General features: G+C 40.5%; 1 protein-coding gene and 2 non-coding genes across 11 annotated transcripts in view; all 3 read right to left on the minus strand.

The window, feature by feature from the left end:
- The window catches only part of CNOT1 (CCR4-NOT transcription complex subunit 1), a 60,473-nt gene that overhangs the window by 13,948 nt on the left and 23,370 nt on the right, over positions 1-23,155 (minus strand). For 2 of the 9 annotated variants that reach the window (XM_074912858.1, XM_074912853.1), the window contains exons 17-35: positions 18,497-18,647; positions 16,944-17,145; positions 16,386-16,529; positions 15,154-15,278; positions 14,033-14,319; positions 12,740-12,818; positions 11,255-11,485; positions 9,831-9,971; positions 8,703-8,882; positions 7,532-7,648; positions 7,012-7,122; positions 6,371-6,448; positions 5,875-6,052; positions 5,239-5,369; positions 4,380-4,676; positions 1,921-2,061; positions 1,716-1,820; positions 990-1,109; positions 248-439 (exon numbers count right to left, since the gene is read on the minus strand). In XM_074912858.1, the coding sequence (XP_074768959.1) occupies positions 248-439; positions 990-1,109; positions 1,716-1,820; positions 1,921-2,061; positions 4,380-4,676; positions 5,239-5,369; positions 5,875-6,052; positions 6,371-6,448; positions 7,012-7,122; positions 7,532-7,648; positions 8,703-8,882; positions 9,831-9,971; positions 11,255-11,485; positions 12,740-12,818; positions 14,033-14,319; positions 15,154-15,278; positions 16,386-16,529; positions 16,944-17,145; positions 18,497-18,647 (3,010 nt within the window). Of the gene's footprint in view, positions 1-247; positions 443-989; positions 1,110-1,715; positions 1,821-1,920; positions 2,062-4,379; positions 4,677-5,238; positions 5,370-5,874; positions 6,053-6,370; positions 6,449-7,011; positions 7,123-7,531; positions 7,649-8,702; positions 8,883-9,830; positions 9,972-11,254; positions 11,486-12,739; positions 12,819-14,032; positions 14,320-15,153; positions 15,279-16,385; positions 16,533-16,943; positions 17,146-18,496; positions 18,648-23,155 lie in introns of all 9 variants that reach the window. The other 7 variants (XM_074912860.1, XM_074912854.1, XM_074912857.1 and 4 more) reach the window with 4 other exon arrangements.
- On the minus strand, positions 8,064-8,202 carry LOC141963985 (small nucleolar RNA SNORA46). The gene has a single exon (XR_012634247.1). It is a non-coding gene; the product is annotated as a small nucleolar RNA SNORA46 (small nucleolar RNA).
- On the minus strand, positions 18,036-18,171 carry LOC141963986 (small nucleolar RNA SNORA50). The gene has a single exon (XR_012634248.1). It is a non-coding gene; the product is annotated as a small nucleolar RNA SNORA50 (small nucleolar RNA).

The following is a 23,155-nucleotide window of genomic DNA, read 5'->3' on the forward strand; positions in this document are numbered from 1 at the left end:
AGTCTCAGGATTCTGTACCTGCTTCTTTACCCAGCAGCCTGGCTACCACGTGTTCAATACACCAAGTGAACACCATGGTCCTTTTCCAATTTTATTTACTGAATTTACAAGACAGCAGTTTGGTGTTGCTCACCAAGTAAGTTCCACAGGATGAATCAAGATACAGTCACCAACAAGACAATCCACAAGCCAGGTGAATAATAAACTCTAGGTGAGTTCTTACAGGAGAAGGCTTGTTAACACTCACCTTCTGCAGTAGTCCAAGTGCAGCAATAGCATCACGGGAGTTACGAGCCACTACGACAGCCTCCAAGAGGCTGCGCAACGCTTGAGCTTGAGGATTCATGGCCAGGGTGTGTGGGATGGACTGCAGGTGCTGCTCCAGTTCTGTCATGCATTTGTCATAGATTTGTGCTACATCGTCTGTAGCCCAAGCTTGCTGCTTAAGAGAAAGGGGGAATGAGCGATTTTTGCAAGGACTGTATTTGTGAAACTCAAAATACTGATTGGCTATGCTGCTTCAGAAATTAGAACATCCAGAATTTAGACCTCTACAATACCATGGTTAGTTATGTTGGCATTTTAAATGCACAAATATGAGCAAATTAAGTTGCAGAAATAACTAACAAAGCACTCTAACAGTCCTTGAGACCAAGTATGCATACATAAACCTGTTCTTTTTCTCAAAATCCATGCTTGCCATCCATGATCTTCCCCCAAAAGTAACCCGAGATGTGAATAAAATGTTTCACTGCTACTAAGATAGTAATTGTAACTTTCAGATCTTGTCCCAATTTGGGTTACTAACCCCTAAGACAGGATGTAAGTTTTACACTGCCATTAGTTTAACACTAAAATTAATGCACCTTTCAACAATTCCCAATACAAACACCTGACTCTTTCTAGTCTTCTAGCAAGGGACCCAAATTCTGCAACATTTACCAAAAGGGCTACAGTACTCTCAAGCCGCTTAGTTCAGAAATCTCTACCTTCATAGGCTGAGCCAAGAATCCTGTAGGCTGAGTTAAGTCATTGGTAGGCAAGAAGCCAGGGACATTGCGTGCAAACTCCTCATAAACAGCCAGCTGTTTTGGGTCCACACCTCCAACCTTTGCAAGGAAAAAAACCCAGGCATTAACCTCATTGTTAAGCAGTGTAGCAGTAAGAAGTGAGGGCAGTTTGTGTAACAGGTAGCTACTCAGTCACATTATTAAATGGAGTGGCCTAGACATCAAGCAGCAGGATCAAGCTGCTTTGTGCCAAGGTCCTGTCTCTGCAGCCACACATCCTGACAGGAGGATTTTGCTCTACAACCACAACTCATACTCCCAGATACAGGAATAACTGAATACTGGCTTCATGTGTGTCTGAGGCACCAGAGAAATGCTCTGCTGAGAGCACATGACCCTTTAAGGGAAGCAAATATAAAGGGGACAAGACAATGAAACAGACTAATCACCTTTCAGTGAAAGGGACAGCACCGACCAAGAGACAGGACTTTTAATGTCCTCGAGGTATTGAAGACATTATATGAACACTCATTTTGGAACAACAGATTCATGTGTTTCCATTACTAGTCAAGCTAATAGTAGTTGCACTATAAGGCAAGACTAACAAATACACAGGATTGCTCAGCTGAAGCTGTGCCATCCACTTTTCATTACTAGGAGGGGGAGAAGAGCAGCATCAGAACATAGCTCAGTTAACATCCTCACCTTCAACCTGATCTGTTCTGGCATCCGCTCAGCCTGGTAAGTTAACACAACAGGATCACAGTACCGACGACCCTCTTGTCTAGCATGTTTTCTGAGCTCAAATTCCTAAGAAAAAACCCCAAACATCACTCTGAATTTTAGACACTGAGTCTGGATGTATATAAGCACACATAATACTTTTAAGAGACGGCAGTCCCATACTTACAGTTGCGAGCCTCTTGTCCATCTCAGGGCCTGCCTTTTCCACAGCCGTTTTCTGGATAAAGCAGCATGCTAGCTCACAGTTGTCCTGTGCTAACTGAGCAGCTGCTTGCTCCATCATGTCCCTCTGTTGTGGGGAGGCTGCCTATTGAAAACCACAATAACTGGTGAAAGTTGTAAACTTTTCCTTTATATTACTAGTCTTAAAATTTGCACCACAGCCTATACAGAAAACCAGCAAGAAACGCTCTTAAGACTGCATTCTTTCTGCATAGAATACACAGTAATAATTTTCCATAGCTTTGAATAAAACATGTAAGCAAGACGACAGTAAAGGCTTTCAACAAGGAACAAAACCGCAGGAGGTGCTCCCCCAACCTATCTCCAGTGCACAGAAATAAAGTCCTGCTTTATACTGATGCACATGCAACAGATGCTGCTAATGCAGGAAAAGCAAGCCTCACATCACAGCCTAAAAGTTTTTCCACTTCTTAGGTTATATCTTAGAAGATATAAGTGTGCATCACTAATAATGTGAAACAGTGGTACTAAAGCCTTTTTCACTGGGTTCCCTTTCTGATACAAATTTTCTTCTCTTCTCAGGAGTCTGCTTTAAAAGAACCCTTAAAGATGGACTTATTTTCCAGGGTACAAAGCAGCAACCCCCACTGGAAGTGGAATACACATAGAAACGGAAACAGTCCAGTCTACTTGGATTTCACTGTCCATTAAGATCTACCCCTATTTCATTAATTCCTGAAAACTACACTGATTCTTTCAAATAACAGAAGTTCTTGCTTGTTAAACCCACCTCACAGACAATAGGCCAGATGTGAATTTTTGATGGCTTGCACAGTACTTTCTTCTGCAACACAATGTTTTGTAGCATTACTACTTAAGAAAACCTCCTTGATTACAACTGGCCCAGTATCAATTTCATACATCTTCAGGGAAAAAACTACACTTGAATACTATGTTGCTACATTTTCACACCATTATTGACATTCTCACAAACACCACAATACACTAGCACTAAGCCTTCCACAAAACCTGAATTACTTTTGCCTACACATGTTCTTCAGTGACACATCATGCCTGGTAGATATTCACAGCTGTAACACCAGTCTGCGTTCCTGCCTCCCCAGCTTCAGCATCTGATCTTTACCTTCTTGTACCACCCAAGAGATTACCAGCATTTCTCCAATCACCTCCCTATCTGGGCTGTAGGTACATTTGATGAAGCATAGCAAGACTGCACACCAGAGAAATATTTGTGTCCCTCTTACCCAGAGGACAACAGTGTTTTCTCTTGCAGTTACTAGCTTGATACACAAACTCTGAATCATAATTAGCACAGCTGCTAAAAGCAGTCACTGTCTCAGCTCACATGTTAACAAAGCCACGGTAGAACAGTTTACTCCCATCCTTAACTTGTTTAAGATGGATGGAACAAAATTAATTTGTATGCTTTTCCTGCTCTTCATATCAGCAATCAAGTTATTTCAAGTTCTGCACATGAAGGGTCAGTGTTTGAGGCCTGGGAGTCACACCACAGACTATCCATCCAGTACCTGCAGATGCAATGCTTGCTAACATTTTGTACTCTCTTCAAACCATTAAATCCTGTGCTCTTGAGCCAGTTACCATGCAAGAGAGCAACCCCATTGCAAAAGGGTCTTTGCACTGTCACTCCCCACCAGATGGGAAATAGTAACGTGCCCTTAAGCAAAATGTAAGCAGCACTTTGTCTTCTTGTTTTTTTAAATCCCTGAAAGGATAGCAATGCCTTGATCTTTTCAAAATCCTTATGCTTGTGTGTTGCCGACACTGACAGTAAGCACAGCAAGTGTTCTGAGTAGCAGCTGTTCTGGCCAGCAGTTCATGAACTGTTCTACTTAGCCAAGAAGGGGAGGTTTGCACTGCAGCTCAAATTTTGTTCATGAAGAGAGCTGAAAATATCCTCTAGAAAACCCAATGTAATGAGCCAGGCAGAAAAATCTTAATTATGTATCTGCTAACAGCACAAGTAAATGAAATCTGCCCAAAACATACATCCTTGCTAAGACAATCCAAGACATCACCAGAAATTTCCAGAATCAATTTAGTTCTCCCCACTCTAGCTTTTCTACCTCAAAATCCACAGAAAGATAAAGCACTTCAAAGCTTCTGTGATGTGATTAAACACACTGGGGCAAAATAAAAAGGTACTCAGGAAGTTTGTGTGCAACATAATAAGATCCATCTTACAGGCTTAAGAGCATTTGACATGAGCAGTAATCTCGGCATAGTTTTTTCACTTTAATTCCACAAGAGTCATGAGACTTTTGTCCACTAAATTAATCTTCACACTAGTTAAGCCACATAATTAATCAACACGTCTACAGTGTGGAAAACCAATTTGCTCATGCTGGATGTCTACAGTCCCATAAATTGGAAATAAGCTTCAGATGATGCGACTCTTACCCTCAGTGCAGTAGCAAAACTGTTTTTCAAGTTGGTAGCTATGCTCATCAGCAAAGGTTCCCTGCAGGTAATCATGGCCATCCCAGCAGTCAGGTTCCGCATCATATGGTGTGCAGCCACACGCATCCGTGACTCCTCTGAATCCAGCGCAAAGTCCTTCCTGACTATCTGCTCACAAGTAGTCATGGCAATCTTAATGGATCGATCGACCACCGGGTGGACGAGCTCTTGCACTGCTCGCTCTATCGCCTGCCGCACACACTGCTTCAACTGCGGGTGGGCTTGGAACAGCGGGATCTGGAGGAGGATCAGGAAAGTTAAGTGACAATAAAGTAAACTAGAGTCCCATCTACCCTAGACAGTCACATTTCCCGAACAACTTAAGGTTACTGTCATAGCTCGTCTACAGTGCAGCACTCCTGTGTTCCACACACAGCTATTACAATATCTGCTCGATAATTCTGAAACTGGGACATCTGACCATTTCTCTGCCAAAGTCACAGCCAAGCACAATGCAAAGACTAACATAAGAGCTAAGTTGCTCTTAAGGAGTGCTGAAGCTCCTTTTAAGCTTAAGTCCTGTTAACAACTATCCCAACTGACACTTATTGCCAGAAATAAATTGGATATTAACGTCACAGTGAAAGATCACTTGACCATCTAAGATTGCTAATGCAACTACTAACCACCACTGAAGTTCTCCATTTGACTACCTGTTAGCATTCACCCTCCCCATTACTTCCGAGAAGTGAATCTCCAATATCTTTAACTTACAAAATGCTGCTCCTGCCAGCTGAGATCTGTGGCAACGCTGGTAGTAAGAATTCTTTTAGCAAACCAAGTTAGCTCTAAAACTTACTGTTGGATTTAAGGTAATATGTGGAGCCAACCCTCCTAAAGAATAGACGTTGATGTCGTGGTAACTGTACTGGGGCTGTGGAGGAACCGTGGCTGTACAAGTGGTGCTGGTAGCAGGAGTTGTAGAAGCAGCTATAGAATACAAGAATGTTTGTATTGAACCATTAAGAAAAGCAAATGCTTATAATGGAAGTAAATACTTCTCATTTAAACCAGCAAGTGACCAAGAAACAAAAGTTTCAGTTTGATCATGAAGCCTCCTGAGGTTATCAAGCAATTTTTATTCTCCATTTTCCCAATGATTAGTACCAAACTAGCTTCAGCACATTTTAACAGAGCTGTTTGTTACAACACAGTTTAGCCCTTAATGTATTGTTAATAGCTCATCCTGCTTCACTCCCTTCCAAGGAGTAGCTACACACAACACACGCAGAATTAAGTCTTCAGGATGCTTCAATTCTCTTCCTGTCTCCAAACTCTGTACACCCACTTCTATTACAAAACTATTCAAGTGCTCCCAAGCATTCAGCAATGTTACAGTAGCATACACAGCTTCACATTTTTCTTTGCAACAGCATAACCTGCCTTATTAAAGCTTCTATAGTGTGGTTCTGGATTCCATATGAAAGGTACTTACTAGTTGTTGTGATGGGTGGTAGCTCTTCTGGCTGCTTCACATCCTTCTTTGGAGCAGACAGCTGCTCATCCAGATTTTTCAGACGATCCTTATCTTTCAGGAGACTTCCAGGTTTCAGCTCATTGATGTCTAGTGCAAGATTCTTGCAGAGCACCTCAATCTCAAACTTCAGATTCAACTGCACAACAATTCTAGTTTAGGTTATGTCACAAGGAAAATACCCGAAACGTTTACTGGGCCACTGGACTCCCAAGCTTCCCATTCTAACCCCATGCCTTTTAGAGACTTTTAATAGTGACCGAGGATTAGACAAATATCTTGCATGCTGACCTCACAGGAGAAGAGTTTCATCCAAGTTCTACCAAATTAAGCAATGCCCAATTCTCCCCATGCTAAAGCAGCGAGAAGTGAAATTTGGTCCTTCACATCCTTCTTGACTGGTATGTCAAGAAAAGCTCACACTCAGTAGGTATAGGAAAGAAAAACAGAAGTTTACTTTTAGATCATGTTCTTGATGTAGCTCAGCTAAAACATTCATAATGGCCATTGTCCACGGGTTTGGAGGCCTGAAGACCTACAAGAGAAAGAGGAGAGCAGTATTATACAAGCTTCTTGAATTACTTGGATAACATAACTGGAAATTTTTGAAATGTGAACACATATGCATACAGCCATGGAAAAGTTTGTACAGCTGCAGTTACAGCTGAATTTAGTATTCTGTTTGACTGGAACTATATTAGGAAGCTAGTTGAACATTAAACTGGAAACACAATGACTTGGTCCTTGTAAAAGATCCGTTCTGTCAAGCAGAACTTACAAGAGCTGATCAGGGTCAAAAGTGGGCAGGGGGAAAATAAAAAAAAAAATCCTAGATCCGCTCCAATGGCATTCTTCCATTTCTGAAGAGAGTTCTGTTCAGGGATACCACAGTAGAGTTCAGCTAATACCACCTATTTAGACTGCAAAAATGCACAGGTCATCTACTTTCCCTCAAGTGAGAATATCTTCAGTTTAAGCCCTTATATCCCTTTTCTTTCTGTCCATGAAATTCAGTTTTCACTTTGAAAAAATCTAATTACTTTCTGCAATACTTATTTTGCCACTTGAGCAATAACTCTGTCAGCACAAAGCACTTACCACACTCCTGACACTGGATTCTAAGACTTTGGCAACAAATGGTACTACATAAAGCAATTCCTGCTGTCCCTTAACGTACGCTTCAAGTAGTAGTGATTTCACATCCAAATCCTGAAAAATACCATCAACAATTGAAAAGCAGAAGAAGGTGGAGAAACCAGCAAGCACACTGCAAAAATTCCACTTACGTGCTATTTCTTTATAGGACATATTGGCAAGGCTGAGTCAAAACAGTCCTTGAATTTTACAGCTCGCTAAGCAGCAGTTACTTTTTGAACAAAGATTTACAAATACACGTTTTTACATGGGATTAATTGATTTTGGCAAGAACTTAACTACCAACTTTTCAGATATAAGAAAATATTTAGAAGTCTTAAATAACCAACTGTGGAATCATACTCTGTACTTGGCGCACAGAAAAGAGGCACCAGTTATGTGGTAAGATTTCCCAAACAGCTTATGTTACTGCATAACAGCACACCAATTCATGCTAAACAAATCTGTAAAGACAGAAGCTCACCGTGTGCAAGATGGGTTTATTTTTAGCCAGTGTAATCATTCCCAGCCAGTGACCAAGGTTCTTTAACAAGGAACGGTCTGAGAAGTTGGCTGCAGCTTTATCTGATGTCAGTAGCACCTAGTGAAAAAAAAGCAACTCAACCAACAACTGGAAGATAATCAGACTCAAACCCAAATCCCAACAGCTGATCTGACTTAAGACAGAGTTTTAGAACATTAAGTTCTGAGCTTCGGTCACATTACAGAGATACTCAAGAAAGCCTTCAAGGCAGCACCCCCTAAATCTGCCCTGTAATGATTTCAAAAATCCTTTCTTTCAAGAGGATCAAAAAGTGGATTACACTTTTCCAGACCTTACCACTTACTCTGTCAAGACTGTTAGGACTACTCACTTTGTGAAGTATAACCTGTGAATGCAATGCTTCCTCTTAATGCTTCATCACAGACCTGAAAGGCTACAGTTCACACTTCTTGGGAAAGCATTTAATCCTCATTTCAAGACTTAAATCATGTCACAAGTATCCTGCTGCTAGTTCTGTTCCTTAGCTTCAGGAGAGCAGCAGCTGAACAGAGCAAGGTCAGCTATGCTCTAAAGAGCCAGGAGATTCTTTTGCACTACAGCGTAACCCATGGTGGTCAGGAAATTCCACCAACAGGTTTAAAAATAGTGCTTGCTTGATAAACTTGTTTCATCCACTCATCTATTCTGGGCTACTGCTTCTCCCTCCTCCTCCCTGTCACATTATCCTGGACCTCTAGTAAATTTTCATTGTTACACCCTCACTTTCTAAACCTTCCCTTTTCCCTTTTATTTTTCTTTGACCAAAACAGCAGAGTGTGGTTTCTTATCTTTATACTTTCTCAGCACAAAAGAAAGATCATAAACAATTCTCCCTTAGGTTATAATTTGCAAGCCTCACAGAAACTCAGAGCCCACCTACATAAATGAATTTAAATGCAGATTTGCCCTTTCATGATACAATCTGAATTAAGTCTTTGCTACATTCCTGACTGAAAACAGAAGAATCCTAGTATTCACAAAGGTAACCTGTTAGTTGAATTATAATCTAGCAAGTAGGTTTTTGAATGATATTCCATATTTGAAGATCAGCAACACAGTAAAACATCCTGAGAACACCACACTTCTAAATCTTTAAACTTGTACTACTCACCTTGATATTTCTGTAGGTTTCATTCAGAACCATTTTATTAAACTCTGGATTCTTAAGTGTGTCAAGGAAGTTTGAATATAAGCTGTGAAAGTTAGGCTCAATACTGACTCTCTTCATCACAAGATACTGTGATACCCAAGGCATGAACTCTTCTTTCACCGTTTCCTTCAACTCTTCAACCTGTCTCCACACCAAAGAGAAAGCACACCACAGAATATATGAGACGACCAAAAACTTCTGGGGTCAGCTCTGACACACAGTCATGGTCAGTCAGTTGCTTTTAACACTAAAGTTGTTGGGGTTTTGGGGGATTTTTTGTGGTTTTTGGTTGGTTGGGTTTTTTGTTGTTTTTTGTTGTTTGTTTTTTTTTTTTTTTTTAAAGAAGTGTGCTAGCTAAAAGCTTTGAAACCAGTGTCTCATTATCCAAAGATCTGGTCAACCAGTAAGGACTTAATCATAAAAATCAGCAAAGCATAATAGTTTACCTCTCACCCACTTCTCATCTTTTTTACCAGTTAACTGCAAAAAAAGTCAGCATCTTACTTTAAAGCCATCTGTCCACAAGACAGATTGCACAGGTGGCAGCAGTACTGCAGATTTCTACTAGTTAGGAAAAAGTCCCTGCATTTCAGCTTGAAATACAGGAGTCCAACAACTTAACTTCGCAATATTAAATGGTACCCAGCCTATTTATGATGTGAGTGTTTATTCAAACTTACACTGGTGTTTTTCAGAAACTTGCATTAGTGTTTTTCAGTTTTTTCAAATGATAAAGACTATCCAACAATTACTCTGGGAATCTACTAGAAGTGATTTCCTAAACCCAAAGCATTACTGATATATAATGCTTTAGTACAAAGGATCTGGCTATGCAGCACCAAGGAAATTTGTAGGCAAAAAGCAAGATTAAGAATAGCTATATTTTATCCATCTCTCCTTTCCCTGAAAAATTACATCTCCAAAGAGGTTCAAGCAGAAGGTGCTGAAAACTACTATTTCTTTACAGAGTGCTCCCTCCTAATCTTTTGCAAGTTGGAATTTTTGTAGTAACGTCATCACCCACCACTTTAGAATAGATTTCCAGAAACGTATAAAAGAACAGTTTTACTAGCGTTCTTCCATACTTGCCTTCTGTGTCATATTTGACTGAGACAGATTATTGAAGATGAAAGCAATTTTTTCCTGGACATTCTCTGGAGGTTCCACAATTCTCTCAGTTTGATCTGTGGCTACTAACAGTGTATCAATGTTGGTAGTATTAATGGAAGGCTGGAGGGAGAACAAGAAATTAAGAACAGATAATACCCAGAGGCAACATCAGAAGTAACTTTCGTTCTTCTGTCAAGTGAAAAAATAATTGAGCTTTGTCAGGTGGCATCTACTGTCTCAGATTCATTTTCAGCAGCACTCTAATGGAGCCAAGAATTTTTTTACTCTACGAACGATGATCAATACTGAGCAGAAGAATGCTGCTGTATAAAAAACTTACAGCATTTACATTCATATATAATAGGTGCCACTGCAATGTCACCCATTAGGCTAACAGCTTGCATGCACTGTCAGCCTGGAGAAAAATCATAGTACAATAGTGAGCAGTACTTAATACAACAGTGAACCTCCAGGACCACTTTAGTGCTGAATCAGGAAGGAGAAGTCCCAGAGGTTCATTTATGAGCAAGCACGCCATGGGTCACATTCTGTTGACTTACATGTCCCTACAGCTGCAGGTCTAAACCCAACAGCTTCAGCATGTGGTACACTGCAATTAAGGGGAAAGGAGATAGTTTTAAACATCAGTCATGACTTGGGAGTTTAAAATTGGGCAACACAGATACCTCAAAATAACAATTATCTACATGACATAATCATGTGTGAAAGACTGATAGCTACATATGAACCATCCTCCAAAAGTTGTTCACAACTTTTGCCTCTTTTAAGAGCTTCTTTTAAGAGACCTATACACACACAGTACCAGGAAGCAAGCCAGACTTCACTTTACAGTGCAACAGCTCTACACCTCCTCAGTGTTCATGTGGGACCAAGTGTGCCCCAACACCTTCTGTGTAATAGCCAATACTATCAGTCTGCCAACCCTGTAATAACTGACTAGTGTTCGGAGGTTTGTTTACGCAAGTGAGTAAAAATCTGAAAAGCCTCATGCAGTTAAAACTGCTAGGTCAAATGTGATTTAGTGTGCACTAAGTGTTCTCAAGCCCCAAGCAGAATAACAGCTGCCAACTATTTCAAGAATCCTACTGCAAGTCATTAACAGAAACAATGGTTCTGTAATTGTCTTGATAATTAAAGCCTCAAACACAATTTCTATGTGACATCACAGTAATTCTATACTTTCATGATCGAATAATGCCTTCTCTGCAAAAATGCTGATCATGCTGAAAAGGTTATATGCTTCAGACATAAAATACTGATCACAGTTTGAAAACTTGTACTACAGAAACTAAATCAGATTTTGTCTCCATGTACTCAACACAGATCAGCAACTTAACTCCTTTGCTTCTCCAGTAAGGGCACTGGAGTGACAGAATGCTTACCGGTACGTCTTTCTTGAAGCTGACTCCAGTGGGCCGGGTGATTGTAATGGTTTTTGCAACAGTGGTGGTGGTTGAGGTGGTTACTATAGTGCTGACTTGGCCAGCAAGAGGAGCTTTTGCTGGAACTTGGGCCTGGGCCTGAGCCTGGGCAAGTGCAATACTTCCAGGAGTGGTGATTGAACCCTGCATCTTCACAGGAGGATCTCTGGATTGCTGTCCATATTCTATGTACTACAATAGGGTAAACAAGTACGTAAGTTTTCAGCCCGTAGATACGTTGTTGCCTGTGTTTTAGCATGAGCAACATAAAAGTTTGCCAACAATCTTTAAAACACTTGACACTAGTGCCATTAAGGGAATCTGCAAGATATAACTGAACACCCTTAAAAAGCACATCTTGTCACTATTTACTTTCTTACTGGAGAAGAGCCTCAAGCTCTACCTCTGACCTCAACAGGTTGATGCCAAGTGTCAAGAGACTCTACATCCTTAAAACTTCAGTGCACTACCCAGAAACCCCCATCCCTGCAGGCCAGGGATAGCAGAGCAAAAGAGGGGAAAGAGCATAAGAGAAATGTGTATCAAGAAACTTGCTTCAAAGCAGGTAAGACGTCTTCCCTAAGGACTCCTACAGCTACACAGCAATGGTCAAGTCTGAAATTCACAGTGAGTAGGCAAAACCAGTTCTCAAGTCTCCAACTATGTTTTTACTTCCTCTAAAGTAGCTCCACAGTAGAAAATAAGTCTCTTCCCCATTGCAATACATTTACCCAGATATTTCTAACATCAGACTTGTCATTTAAGGGATACAGTCTGAAATCTGTTGGTGAAACACACTGCTATTGGACTTTGCAGCTTTGGGTAAATGGCCTCTCTACCTTAATGTCAGAGCTGAACGTTTTTCCTTATTTAGATTATGCTCTCAAGCTCTGCCACTGGAATTAGCTTTTCTGTATTTGTACCAGTGAAAGCACCTTTGAGGCAGACACTATATCACCAACACTGCTTTTACTCCTTGGATTACAGGGTATTTTCATTACTCTGATCAGACTTCAGGAATGAAATTTTTACCATATTTATCTGGATTACTTTAGCAGGTCTGAGTATGAAACTGTATAAACCCAGCTGAATGTCCCCCCTCTTCCAGAAAAACCACCAAATCCCTAAGGGACTGGAACATGAATCCACTGAAGGCCTCTAAAACCTTTGGGCACGGCCCATGTGCACTGGTCAATCCTGCCGTTATATTCAGGCAGTTATTTCAACAGAATCAACACAAACAGTTTTATGGAAACAGAAGAGATAACCACTGTCATCTGCCCACACCATCCTGTGGCAAAATTTTTAAGAAAAGATATTTGATTCTGTGGATGTACGCTATCTGAAATTGTGACAGCTCAGACTATTTTTCCAAAGGAAAACAGGAATTTGCTCAAAAGAATTTAAAACCATAGAAAGCTAGTGTGCTAATACAAACACACTCACCTCCTGTAAATGATGTGGGAACTGTATAAAGTGACTAATAGAAGCCAAGTGCTGACAATACTGGGGATAGTCCTTCAATCTATCAGACAAAATACACGTTAGTCAGCAACATAAGCCCAGATCAAAACCAGTGTAACAGACACACACAAATTAACACTGGTATGTCATTCCCAAACTGCACCACAGAATTATTTATGGACTGCTTATAGCAGCTGTACTATAAACAAAGCATTCCCCACAAAGTACTTTTTGTTGCAAAACCCATTTGAAATTAATACATTTAACAGCAAAACACAAGATTTATTCACAGCAACTCATCTTATCCTACATCTCAGTACTACTGACTAAGCACACAGTTGCATTTATATATGCAATGCCTGCAATATCATTAGATAGGTAACTTGTAGTCTGGCTCAGGGCATTTTAAACAGCAAACCAAAGTGCCCCCAACACAGAAGCTTCACCCATGCAAACCAATTACAGTTCTATTGATGAATGCCAGACACTGCTGCTACTCATTGAGAGTAAAATCTTTAGGTCTTGCTTAAAATGGTTCTTAAGAAGAGGAAGATGGTGGCTAAGTCTCAGGTATGTCAGCCTTAAGTGCCTTTATTCATTCTGTTCAGCTAACTCCACCAAACAATATCCAACCATGAATGCTGCAAGCAACAGCTTTTATTACAGATTAAATACTGCAGGGTGGATGAACTATAAAAAGGAGAATAAGGACAGAAGATAATGTGCTCCTTACTTATGAGTCCACACTCCAAATCCACACATTTCTAGTCATTAAATAATTGCAGGAAGCTTTCTAATACTTTTCAAGTTCAAGTATCTTCTTCCAGAATGGAGATTTCCCCATGGGTGTACAATCCTGACTACTTTGGCAGCCTGCCTTGAAATTTTCCCCTCTCTGCAATCCATTAAAAGCTTTGAGAAAGGTGTTGGGGTTTTTTTGAGATACACAGACATCTCAAGTATGGCAAAAAGCAAACCCAAAGTCCTAGAGCTTAGCTCCTAGCCAGTCTTTCACTAATGAACACTGCAAATAGCACTCCCTTAGAATGCACCTGTGAAAAGTAATTACATTCACTCTAACAAGCTGACAATTTCATCTAACTCAACATTTCACTGAATTGTTTTCATAAACAGAGTCCAGCATCTCTGTTTGTCCCACCTTTTTAGAGGTAGGGCATTGAACATTTTGATTTTTTTAAAGTTACCCCAGAGCAAGTTCAAGGTTAACAAGACATTACATGTACTGTCACGAGTATTACCAAAACCCACACTCACCTATTTTTAAATCTATCTAGTGCAGCAATACCAAAATAGTACATTTTGGATGCAAAAGGCTTTCGTAAGGCTTCAAGAACATAGCGCAGGGCCAGGCCCAATGCCATATAAGTAACCAGTCCTTTCTCTATTATCCCACCAAAGAGGCAGGCTGTTATGTGCAGCTCTTTATCTGGGTACTGGGGAAAGAAACGGTATTCCTCAAACAAGTTCCTCAGCATACAGTTAAACACTTCTCGTTCCCGTTTAATATTGGAGTCCTTAAACCTCTGCAGCATTTCCAAGACCTGCAAAGAAATTGCAAATTGTTACCAAGAGATTTGCTTTACTTCAGCCCTTCTGCATCTTCAGGTTTCAAGACTGCTCACAACTATTAAATTGCAGTACCACAAGCTATACTATAAAGTACCTGTTGCAAGAAAACCTTATTTTAACCAGTAGACACTACATCACTACAACAACAAGCTTCCTCCTCAGACTTTAGGTTTGTTCCCCTTTCTTCTAAGTAACTGTCTTCACATAAGATTTTCTGACCACCCACTCCACTGCTTCAAAATTAGAAAAATGAAAATTAATGTTCAGTGTCTTCCATAATTTATAATCACACAAATAAATTAAAGTAAATTTTAAGTACTTCAAAGAGCCAGTACATCAGACTGATAATTACTCTCATAGAGACTAACCAAAATAATTCTCAAAGCTCAGGAGGCAGAACTCAGGACACCTTTATATTTGGATGCTGTACCCATTTTTAGATACTTTAAAAACAAATATATTCAAGTATAGTTTATACAGACTGTTTAAAGGCATGCTTTAGCACTTATTTTGAACACACAAGCTTCCACTCCACACCGAGCTTATCTCACTTAGCATCATTTTAGGAGTGTTAGACATCTGAAGTCTTCAGACCACAGAATTCAAAGGTGAATGTAATGATAGACCACAAGCTTACTGTGAAAGCATGCTGTCTTAGAAATACCAAGCAGAAGAGCAATGCTGCCAGCATCTACCACTAGCCTTTTATTATTTTTCACTTAAACTAATACATGAAGAAATAATTACTATGAACTTCATAGCAAGTCTCTGGACAAGTCATGCAACTGCTACAGAAGGGAACTCACCTCATCTACAGACATGGTGGGATGTGGTGGATGGTTGTAAATACGCTGGAAGTAGCTGTTTGCCTCATCATCTATTTCTTTGCTAAAGTGCTGATTAGCCTCTGGCCACACCTGAGATAAGTCAGCTGTTAAAAAAGGGACAGGTATGCTCAGAACAACTCCAGCAACCAGTATTTCATCTAGTCCTTTTCAACTCTTCCACCAACCTACACAGAACCTGCTAGTGCTCGAGAAGCAGGATATCTAACTTTTCCAGTAGACAGGAATTATTTAAAAATCTGTTTTGTTATATTTATGCAAAAGAACTGAATTCTAAAGATAGAATTAACCTCATACTGTTGTAGTCCTAGAACCCACTGCATCCCAAGCTAACCTCAACTGATATCTAAACTAAATGAAAACAAAACAGACTAGAATAAAGCATGCTACACAACACTAACATGCAGACAAGCTTTCACACAAACTTTCAGGCCAGCCAGTGAGCTTCAAGCAAGTTTATACTGAATGTTCAAGACCAAAAATATAAACCAGTGGTCACTACAGCCACCCCCACTGTACATCTCTAGAGACTGGCAACTTTGATAGCTCCTCCATAAAAGCAAAGAGTTGTATGTAAAAACAGTAACATGGAAAGTTTAGCATATGGCAGTGCTTCCTAAAGGCAACATTGCTTAAACATTTCTTTGTGAGCATACTTCGGAGTCATAAATGAGTGAAGGATAATGGTTCAGTGTTAGGAACCAAATTATTCCTTCCAAAAACCACCTTCCCATCAACTTAAGTCTTATTTGCATCCAATGTTGCAGTCTAATTTACTGCTTCACCTGTCAAGTTCTCCGCTGCAACAGGACCTTACCCAGGTAGCTTTGTTTAACCTTGTTACAAACAAAACAAAACCCACCCTCTCAGATGCATACAATTCTCTACAAAGAGCAGGACAACATTTTTTTTTCAAAACACGGCACAAAAAAACCCCACAAACACACCGTTCATGCAAATCTGTAACATGTTGTATTTTTATGCTAACAGGTTGTTTTAATCCACCCCTCCCCAGCCACCGGGCAAGCTTTTAGTATACAAGTTTAGGAGCACCTTCTCCAGACTAATAGCATAATACAAGAGCCACATTTCTAACATTTACCACCTACAGATCCAAGCCTCCCCTGAAGGAAATGCAGATTAACTGCAGACCACAGTCACACTTCACAGCCACAGACAACACTACCACTTACAAGGTTTCATCTTACTCTGCTGGAATGTAGGCTGGTTCAGTCCAGATGTGCTCAGCTTCCTTTGCACGAATGGGTCATTGTTCACCGCAGGAAGGCCCAGGGCTCCAGTTCCTATGCCAGTCAGACTACCCGTAGTAAGACCACCTACTGAAAAGAAAACCTGTAGTAAGACTACGTAGCACTGAAAAGCAAACAACGGTGCACCTTTCACAGTATGCGCCTACACCCAGCACCTGCCACTTCCAAGAACTCAGAGCTACGTAGCCTCATAACTGTCTAATATCAAGCAGTTTTATCTCAAGCAGCTCTTTATCTCTGTCCCAACTTACAATAACGCCGCTAAAATCTGTCAAAGCACTCACCCTCCTGACAAACTTTTTACCTACTGCAGTTGCAACATTCTGAAGTGCTGTTTCAGCAATGACCTAGGAGCAAGGAGTGTGTAACTCCCTCCCACATGACACACAGATGTTTGTTCAGTTTTTCTGACCAGGGCAATGACAGTGCCTTAGCTCTGTTATGTCAAAAATACAAACCACTCCACCCAGATAGCAGTACCTGGAAGCTGTGAAGAGAGTCCTCCGATGCCACTGAAACCTGTTGTCTGGTTTTGGGTGGAAAGAGGGGGGAATGCTTTTGCTGGTGACTGAGGAGTACTGAATGCAGAGCCCAAGTTTGGAGGGAAGCCTTGCATGCTCTGGGTGTGAGGAGCAGCTGAGCCACCTAAACTAAGAGATGCCATTCCTGCAAGCGAGTCGATCTGAATGAAGAAAGGAAGATTATACACAGATATCGATAAACTGCAATCAAGCTGATTTTTGGCAGGTTTGACAGCTACATATCGTAACATTCCCGAGAAGAGCTTTTCCGCATGGTTACTTTAAATTCTGAAGTCATCCAGATAACCCCAAAATATTAGTTTGTCTACAGAATGCAATTTCACTTTTCTCCTACAATCCCATAAAATCCTGTTCTATCAGAGGTTTTACAGAAAGGTGGGTTGTTTCATAGTCTCTAGTTAAGTGTAACACAACAGTAAATGCTTATAAGCAGCAGCACATAAATTTTTATACTAGTTTATGCTCTGCAGTCTGCAACTCACATCTCACCTCAAAGCTCACAAAAGCTATTCCATATCAAGCTTACAGAGTATTTTTGACTGTCTGAAGGATCTCACTCTGCCCACTTTTCACAGCTAAATACCTGAATGCAGTCTTCAATAAAAAGCATTAAGACCTGGGTGATGAGTAGGAGGGAAGGCACAGTAACAGCTGACAAAGCAGTAAGTTAAGAGCTCCTGACTAGGAACAGCAGAAAAGTTATCTACCCAAGAGACAGCACAACTGCAGACTAACATCTGCTGCTCTGTTTGTTCACATCAGTTATTTGCAGCAGGTTGCCAAGATACTTGGTACATCTGATGAGCAACTTCAATAAAGCAACAATTTACAAGGAAACTGCTCTCTGTATTTAGTTTACATAATCTACTGATGCTTCAGACGTTCTTAAATGCTGAATTGCCACTATTTCATGCGAAAAACTTGTCACCACTTTAAAATCTGCCATTGAATGTAATTGCTAGAAGCAAAACCTGTCTGTAATGTGTTGCTCCCAGAGGAGGAAGGGATGATGAGTGGCAGGGAGTAACTTAAATGTACCTTGTTTTTAAAAGAGCAGTTCAGTTGAGAGCTGAAGAGCCCCAGTTATAACAAGTCCTTATGCTCTAGCACTGTTGCTTGGCCCGTGAAGCTACAAACAAGACACATCAGGTTCAAAGGCAGTGCTTAATTCTCAAGAGTCTTAGTAAATTTTAGCACTTTAAAAGAAACCCTCAGTTATTTTAAATAAACCAAATCTCTATCCCTCTTCAGTGCTCCCATCCTGCTATACTTCCATTACTTCTTACAGACATTTGTGAAGTGAAAAACAGTTCTGAACTACAACCCTCAGGCATTATTCTGTAGTTACAACCAAATTATCTAGACATGCAAGCATAAAACTAAGGGAGCCAGATGATGTTTTACTTAGTCCTGCTGGAAGAGCTCATAGTGCACCAGAACTAACGTTAAATCAACACCGCCTTCTAAGAATGCAGCACGTTGTTTGTCTACCTGTACAGGAGAGATGGCATCCAAGCTGCTAGCACTGGGTGGGCGTCCTTTCGGCATGACTCCAGGTGGAGGCTGTCTAGCCTTGTTCATGACATTACTGCAGTTAGCTACCATGGTGAGGATCGTCTCTGACAGCTCCTGAGAAACACTCCTAGAACAGAGAAGTAGGGTAGTGAGCCACGTAACAGTCATGAAATTAAGGCCCCTAACTTATTTGTCTTTCCTACAGAAATGGGGCCACATTTCACAAACAGAAGTTGAAAAACAACTCCAGCAGAAGCTACATTTGTTATATGCAAAACTTGCATTATAGAGCACGTCCCGAGAGAAACGGCTATACTTAAATAGAAAATTTTCAACTGTAGTTCTAAAAGTTAACCTCCAATAGAATATTTCATTAATTCAAATACTGCTTTACAGTTACCCCACCAAGTAACAACTTACAGAAAGCTGGGATATTTACCCACATGGCTCCAACAGTCCATGGGAAGAGCAGACTATCTACAACAGTCTTTGTCTGTTGTTGTTCACATTATGGACTATACATAGCTCAGCCTCATGAATTAAAAACACACAATAACCGATGCTATGGTCCCTTGTTCAAATGCACTTCTCAAGGCTCCTTCCTGTCCCCAGACTTAACCATTCATGATTATTCCCATTCTGAATCTTGTAACACACAAGGTGTCTCCAAAAGAGGAAATAAAACATGATTAAAGCTTGGGCTACACATCTGGAAGACAAAAACGGCTGAGAGGTAAGTACCACTATACCACCACCTGCTTCATTAAAATTCATCTGTCTATAAACTGAAAGACATGCTTCATGCACCAACATTAAACCAAAACAGAGACAAAAAGCCTAACTATTCAAGGAAATTATAATCAAAAGCTAACAGAAAACTCAAACTTAGGTATGAGGCACTGCACAAGAGAGAGCAGTCAGTACCTCTTTCCAAAGTATCCCATGTCTGACTGCCAGGTTCCCAAACTGAAAGGAAAGCCAGCTCTGCTGCTGACACACCTAGCCACAAACATACTAACAAAACACTAACATTTTCCTTTTGGAAAATATAGCCAATTATTTACAGCTTTCCTGAACTTTAGTTTTACCATTTTGGTGGAGACAGCTGAAGCAGCAGATTCCTTCCTGTAATGGGGCAACTATACTAACACAGCTTTGCTGCTTTGTTAACTTTGGAGATTCCTCATTTTAACTCCGTTTTCACAAGCTTTTACTGCACAGCTGTTGGGACAAGGGGAAAAAAGAAAGAGGAACCATCCTGATGGTTAAGGCAGGAAAACAAAGTGCAGATCAGTCCCCAGCTTTGGCAAGTATCCCATTGCAGGGTACACAGAGTTAAGGGCTTCCAGTTGCTCTCCAAAACCAGTGATCCACTATGCAGTATGGGAAGAAGCTCACCCAAGACTAACAGGGGAACCTGGGGAGATATCACGGGTCAGCAGATTTCCATATGGCACAAACATTTGATCAGCCAAGCCAGTTATTCCTTTAGATGCTTTAACATCTCAACAAGGCCTAGTGTCACAGACTTTAAAAGCAAGGGGCTTGGGAGGTTTGTATCAAAAAGTGATCAGAAACCTATCTTCAAAAAAACCCAAAGGGACTTCTGTTTTGAGAAAGTGCAACCAGACCTGAAAACAGAGCTCTGAGCATGGCACACAGATTCAGTATCTACAATATATATTTGTCTACACGCCAATGCCACAGTCTCAGAAATCTCAACATTTCAAAGTATGTATAACCAATTAACAGGCAGCACACACTTTGATTTCTGATGTGGGAGGCATTCCAAGATCTCACAGCACTGCAAGGGAATGGGACAGGGAACTGAAAAGACAAGTTCACACATGGTTACTGCCCTCAATCTTTTGCCCTCTGCTTTTTTTTGTAGCAGTTAAATTTTGAGTCTTCATGCTTAAATAATATAGCATGCTTTAGTAAAATAAATTCCAATCTGCTGTAGATAACATGGCAGCCCACAATAAAGACAAAAACAGGCTTACAATCCTTTAATTTGATACTTATGGTGACCAGTTAGGCCATTCCTGCTTTGGAATGAACCACTAACATTACATCTTCCCATCTAGACAGACTGAAGGTTAACTATCATGTCAAAAGGCAGACTGGCGTAACAAGATGCAACCATCACAGTATTTTTAGGGAGCACAAAGCTGCAGGTTTTCACCAAAAAAAACCCCTGAATTTGAGACAAATGATATGAAGAGGTAAGTAGGTGGGCATGACTTGATAACTAGACCTTAAAGAAAGTGTTCCTATTTCCAAGTTCTACGTAAAAACATATTCAGGCATCTAACCTTATCCGTGCTATTCCCAGAAGAGAACTAGGAGAAAACTGCAGGAAGGAGAGCTTTGAAACACAAATAAGGAGGAGAGTCAGGGGCCACAGTCAGCCAGCTTTAGAGGAACAAAACTGGCAGCTTAAGGGGGAGCTCCAGCTTGCTGGAATAACAAGTTCACATCTCTTACTGGTTTGTTGTCTCCCCCCCCCATTTTTACAAAGCAAGGAAAGGCCTTTTCATTCTCCTGGGCACAGGTAGCCAGAAACCTCTTCCCTCCTTGAGGCAGAGACTGAGAAGGAATGACCATTCCCAATGTTGACACACTCTGGACACAGCTGCATGGAGGAGGCACTGCTGCCACTCTCAACTCACTGCAGCTCCTTGAGAGGATGACTTCTCATAAGCAGCTTGTTACCAAATCACATGCTTGGTCAGCCTGTGGTTCCTGCAGCCACCTGACTTCCATTTTAAAAACACTCAGAAATAAAAGGACCATTCAGTTCCTTTTGAAGTCATGATGCCACAACTGCAGTGCTCACTAGTGATAAACATGTTACACCAAAAATAAAGTGTCTCAGAACACACAAGAGTCCTGGGGGCTAAGAAAAGTGTCTCCCTGGACACAAAACAGGACACAAAATAACTACAGCCTAACTAAAGGAGCAGATTCCTAAATTAGGAGGGAGCAGACTTCAGCTACTGAAATGGAACTACCCTCTCAAATTTAATATTTACTGTGATTTTAATCTTCTAGTCTTCACAAAGCCTGCTTCCATTTGTGACAAACCTAAGTTAATCAAAGCAATTGCTTCATGAAAGAAATCCAAGCATTTTCTTCTTAAAGCTCAAAGAGAATACCTAATGGAAAATGACTGCAAGTAGGTCACATTCTTGCATGAAAGGGAATACAAGTATCTATAAAAAGAAACCAAAAGCTGAGAGAATTGTGCCAGTAGAGAACCAGTGGCTTTTGGAATTAATTGAATAAATAAAACTTAGTAACACATTAAGATTCAGAACACAGTGACATTAGATGCAAGTCCAGCCTACAGCTAGCTATTAAACCTCTAAAATCTGGACACGATAGCATGCAAAATAATGAATGTAAGTTAATTTGTGAACTATAGTCTCAGAGGATGCTTTTTTGAGTTGAAAAATAACAGCCATCTCTTCAGTCCAAGAGGTGTGCTAGATCATTGTATTTCAGAAACAGTATTTCAGCAGCATTTTGAAATTTAATTGTACAGGTCCCAGTAGAAATCAGGAGAATCCTTTTACCTAAAATCTTACAGGTACCTCAAATTCCCTTCCAGTTCAAATACCCACTGTGACAATTCTGTGTTGATACACATTTCCTAGCATCTACATGAGAGCTATGAATCATCCTGGATACCTTTAAAGATGTTTCTTATATCTTTTACGACAACACTGGCTAAGCCAAAGGACACATATAAGCCTTAGATCAGGTAACACACACTTGGACATGCCAGCCTCTTTTGATGTCAAAATCTGACACCAGCTTTCAGTCTCTGGCTCATATGTCACACTATGCTATGCCTAGTTATCTATGAAATACTGCTGCAGTTAAAACACCTTCCTGATCTGACAGCATTAAGAAGTGACACGACAAATATTTTACAATAGTCAGTCATTTTTACTAAATGTGAATACACTATTTAAAAGCTGATTTGTCCCATTTCCATTAGCCTTTTTGTAGTCTACGCTCCCCTCTAGCAGGTAAAACATCTCTCTAGGACCCACATTTTTTTCCTTCTGGACTTTTAGCTAAACAATCTGATCTCCACGAGATCTTGGATATTTTCCATCCTTTGACTACTCCAAGATTGTCTCAAATGAAGACAGACAAGAAGTTACATGTCTAGTTTCAGTCTCAATGACATTACAATTACCACTCACCACTTTTCTCCTACCCATAACTGCATTAGCCCTTTCTGCTAGGGCAGTAACCACACAGAGGCATTTGCTTAATGCAATAACAAAATCCTTTATACCGTCACTGTTTTCCAAGATGCTGTCCCATTCTGTAGCTGTGGCCCGTATTCCTTTTTGTCCCCATTATAGCCCGGTATCAAGTCATTAACAACCCAGGATCTGACTAACCAGTCATCCCCCAGTTACCAAGATCATTTCACCTGTTTGATTATAAAGACAAGAACACGCCTTTCAAGCTCCTGACACCCAACCTACAACAGAAGTTTCAGTGCAAAAATACACATACTCCTGGATCTATCCCTGAAAGCTTATGCACTCATTAACCCCATTCTCCACATGAAATTCCAAACCAGCTGTGACCACGCGCCAAACAAGTCGCAAA

This window comes from Athene noctua, chromosome 9 (genome assembly GCF_965140245.1).
Source record: "Athene noctua chromosome 9, bAthNoc1.hap1.1, whole genome shotgun sequence".
In the NCBI taxonomy this organism is placed as follows: Eukaryota; Metazoa; Chordata; class Aves; order Strigiformes; family Strigidae; genus Athene; species Athene noctua.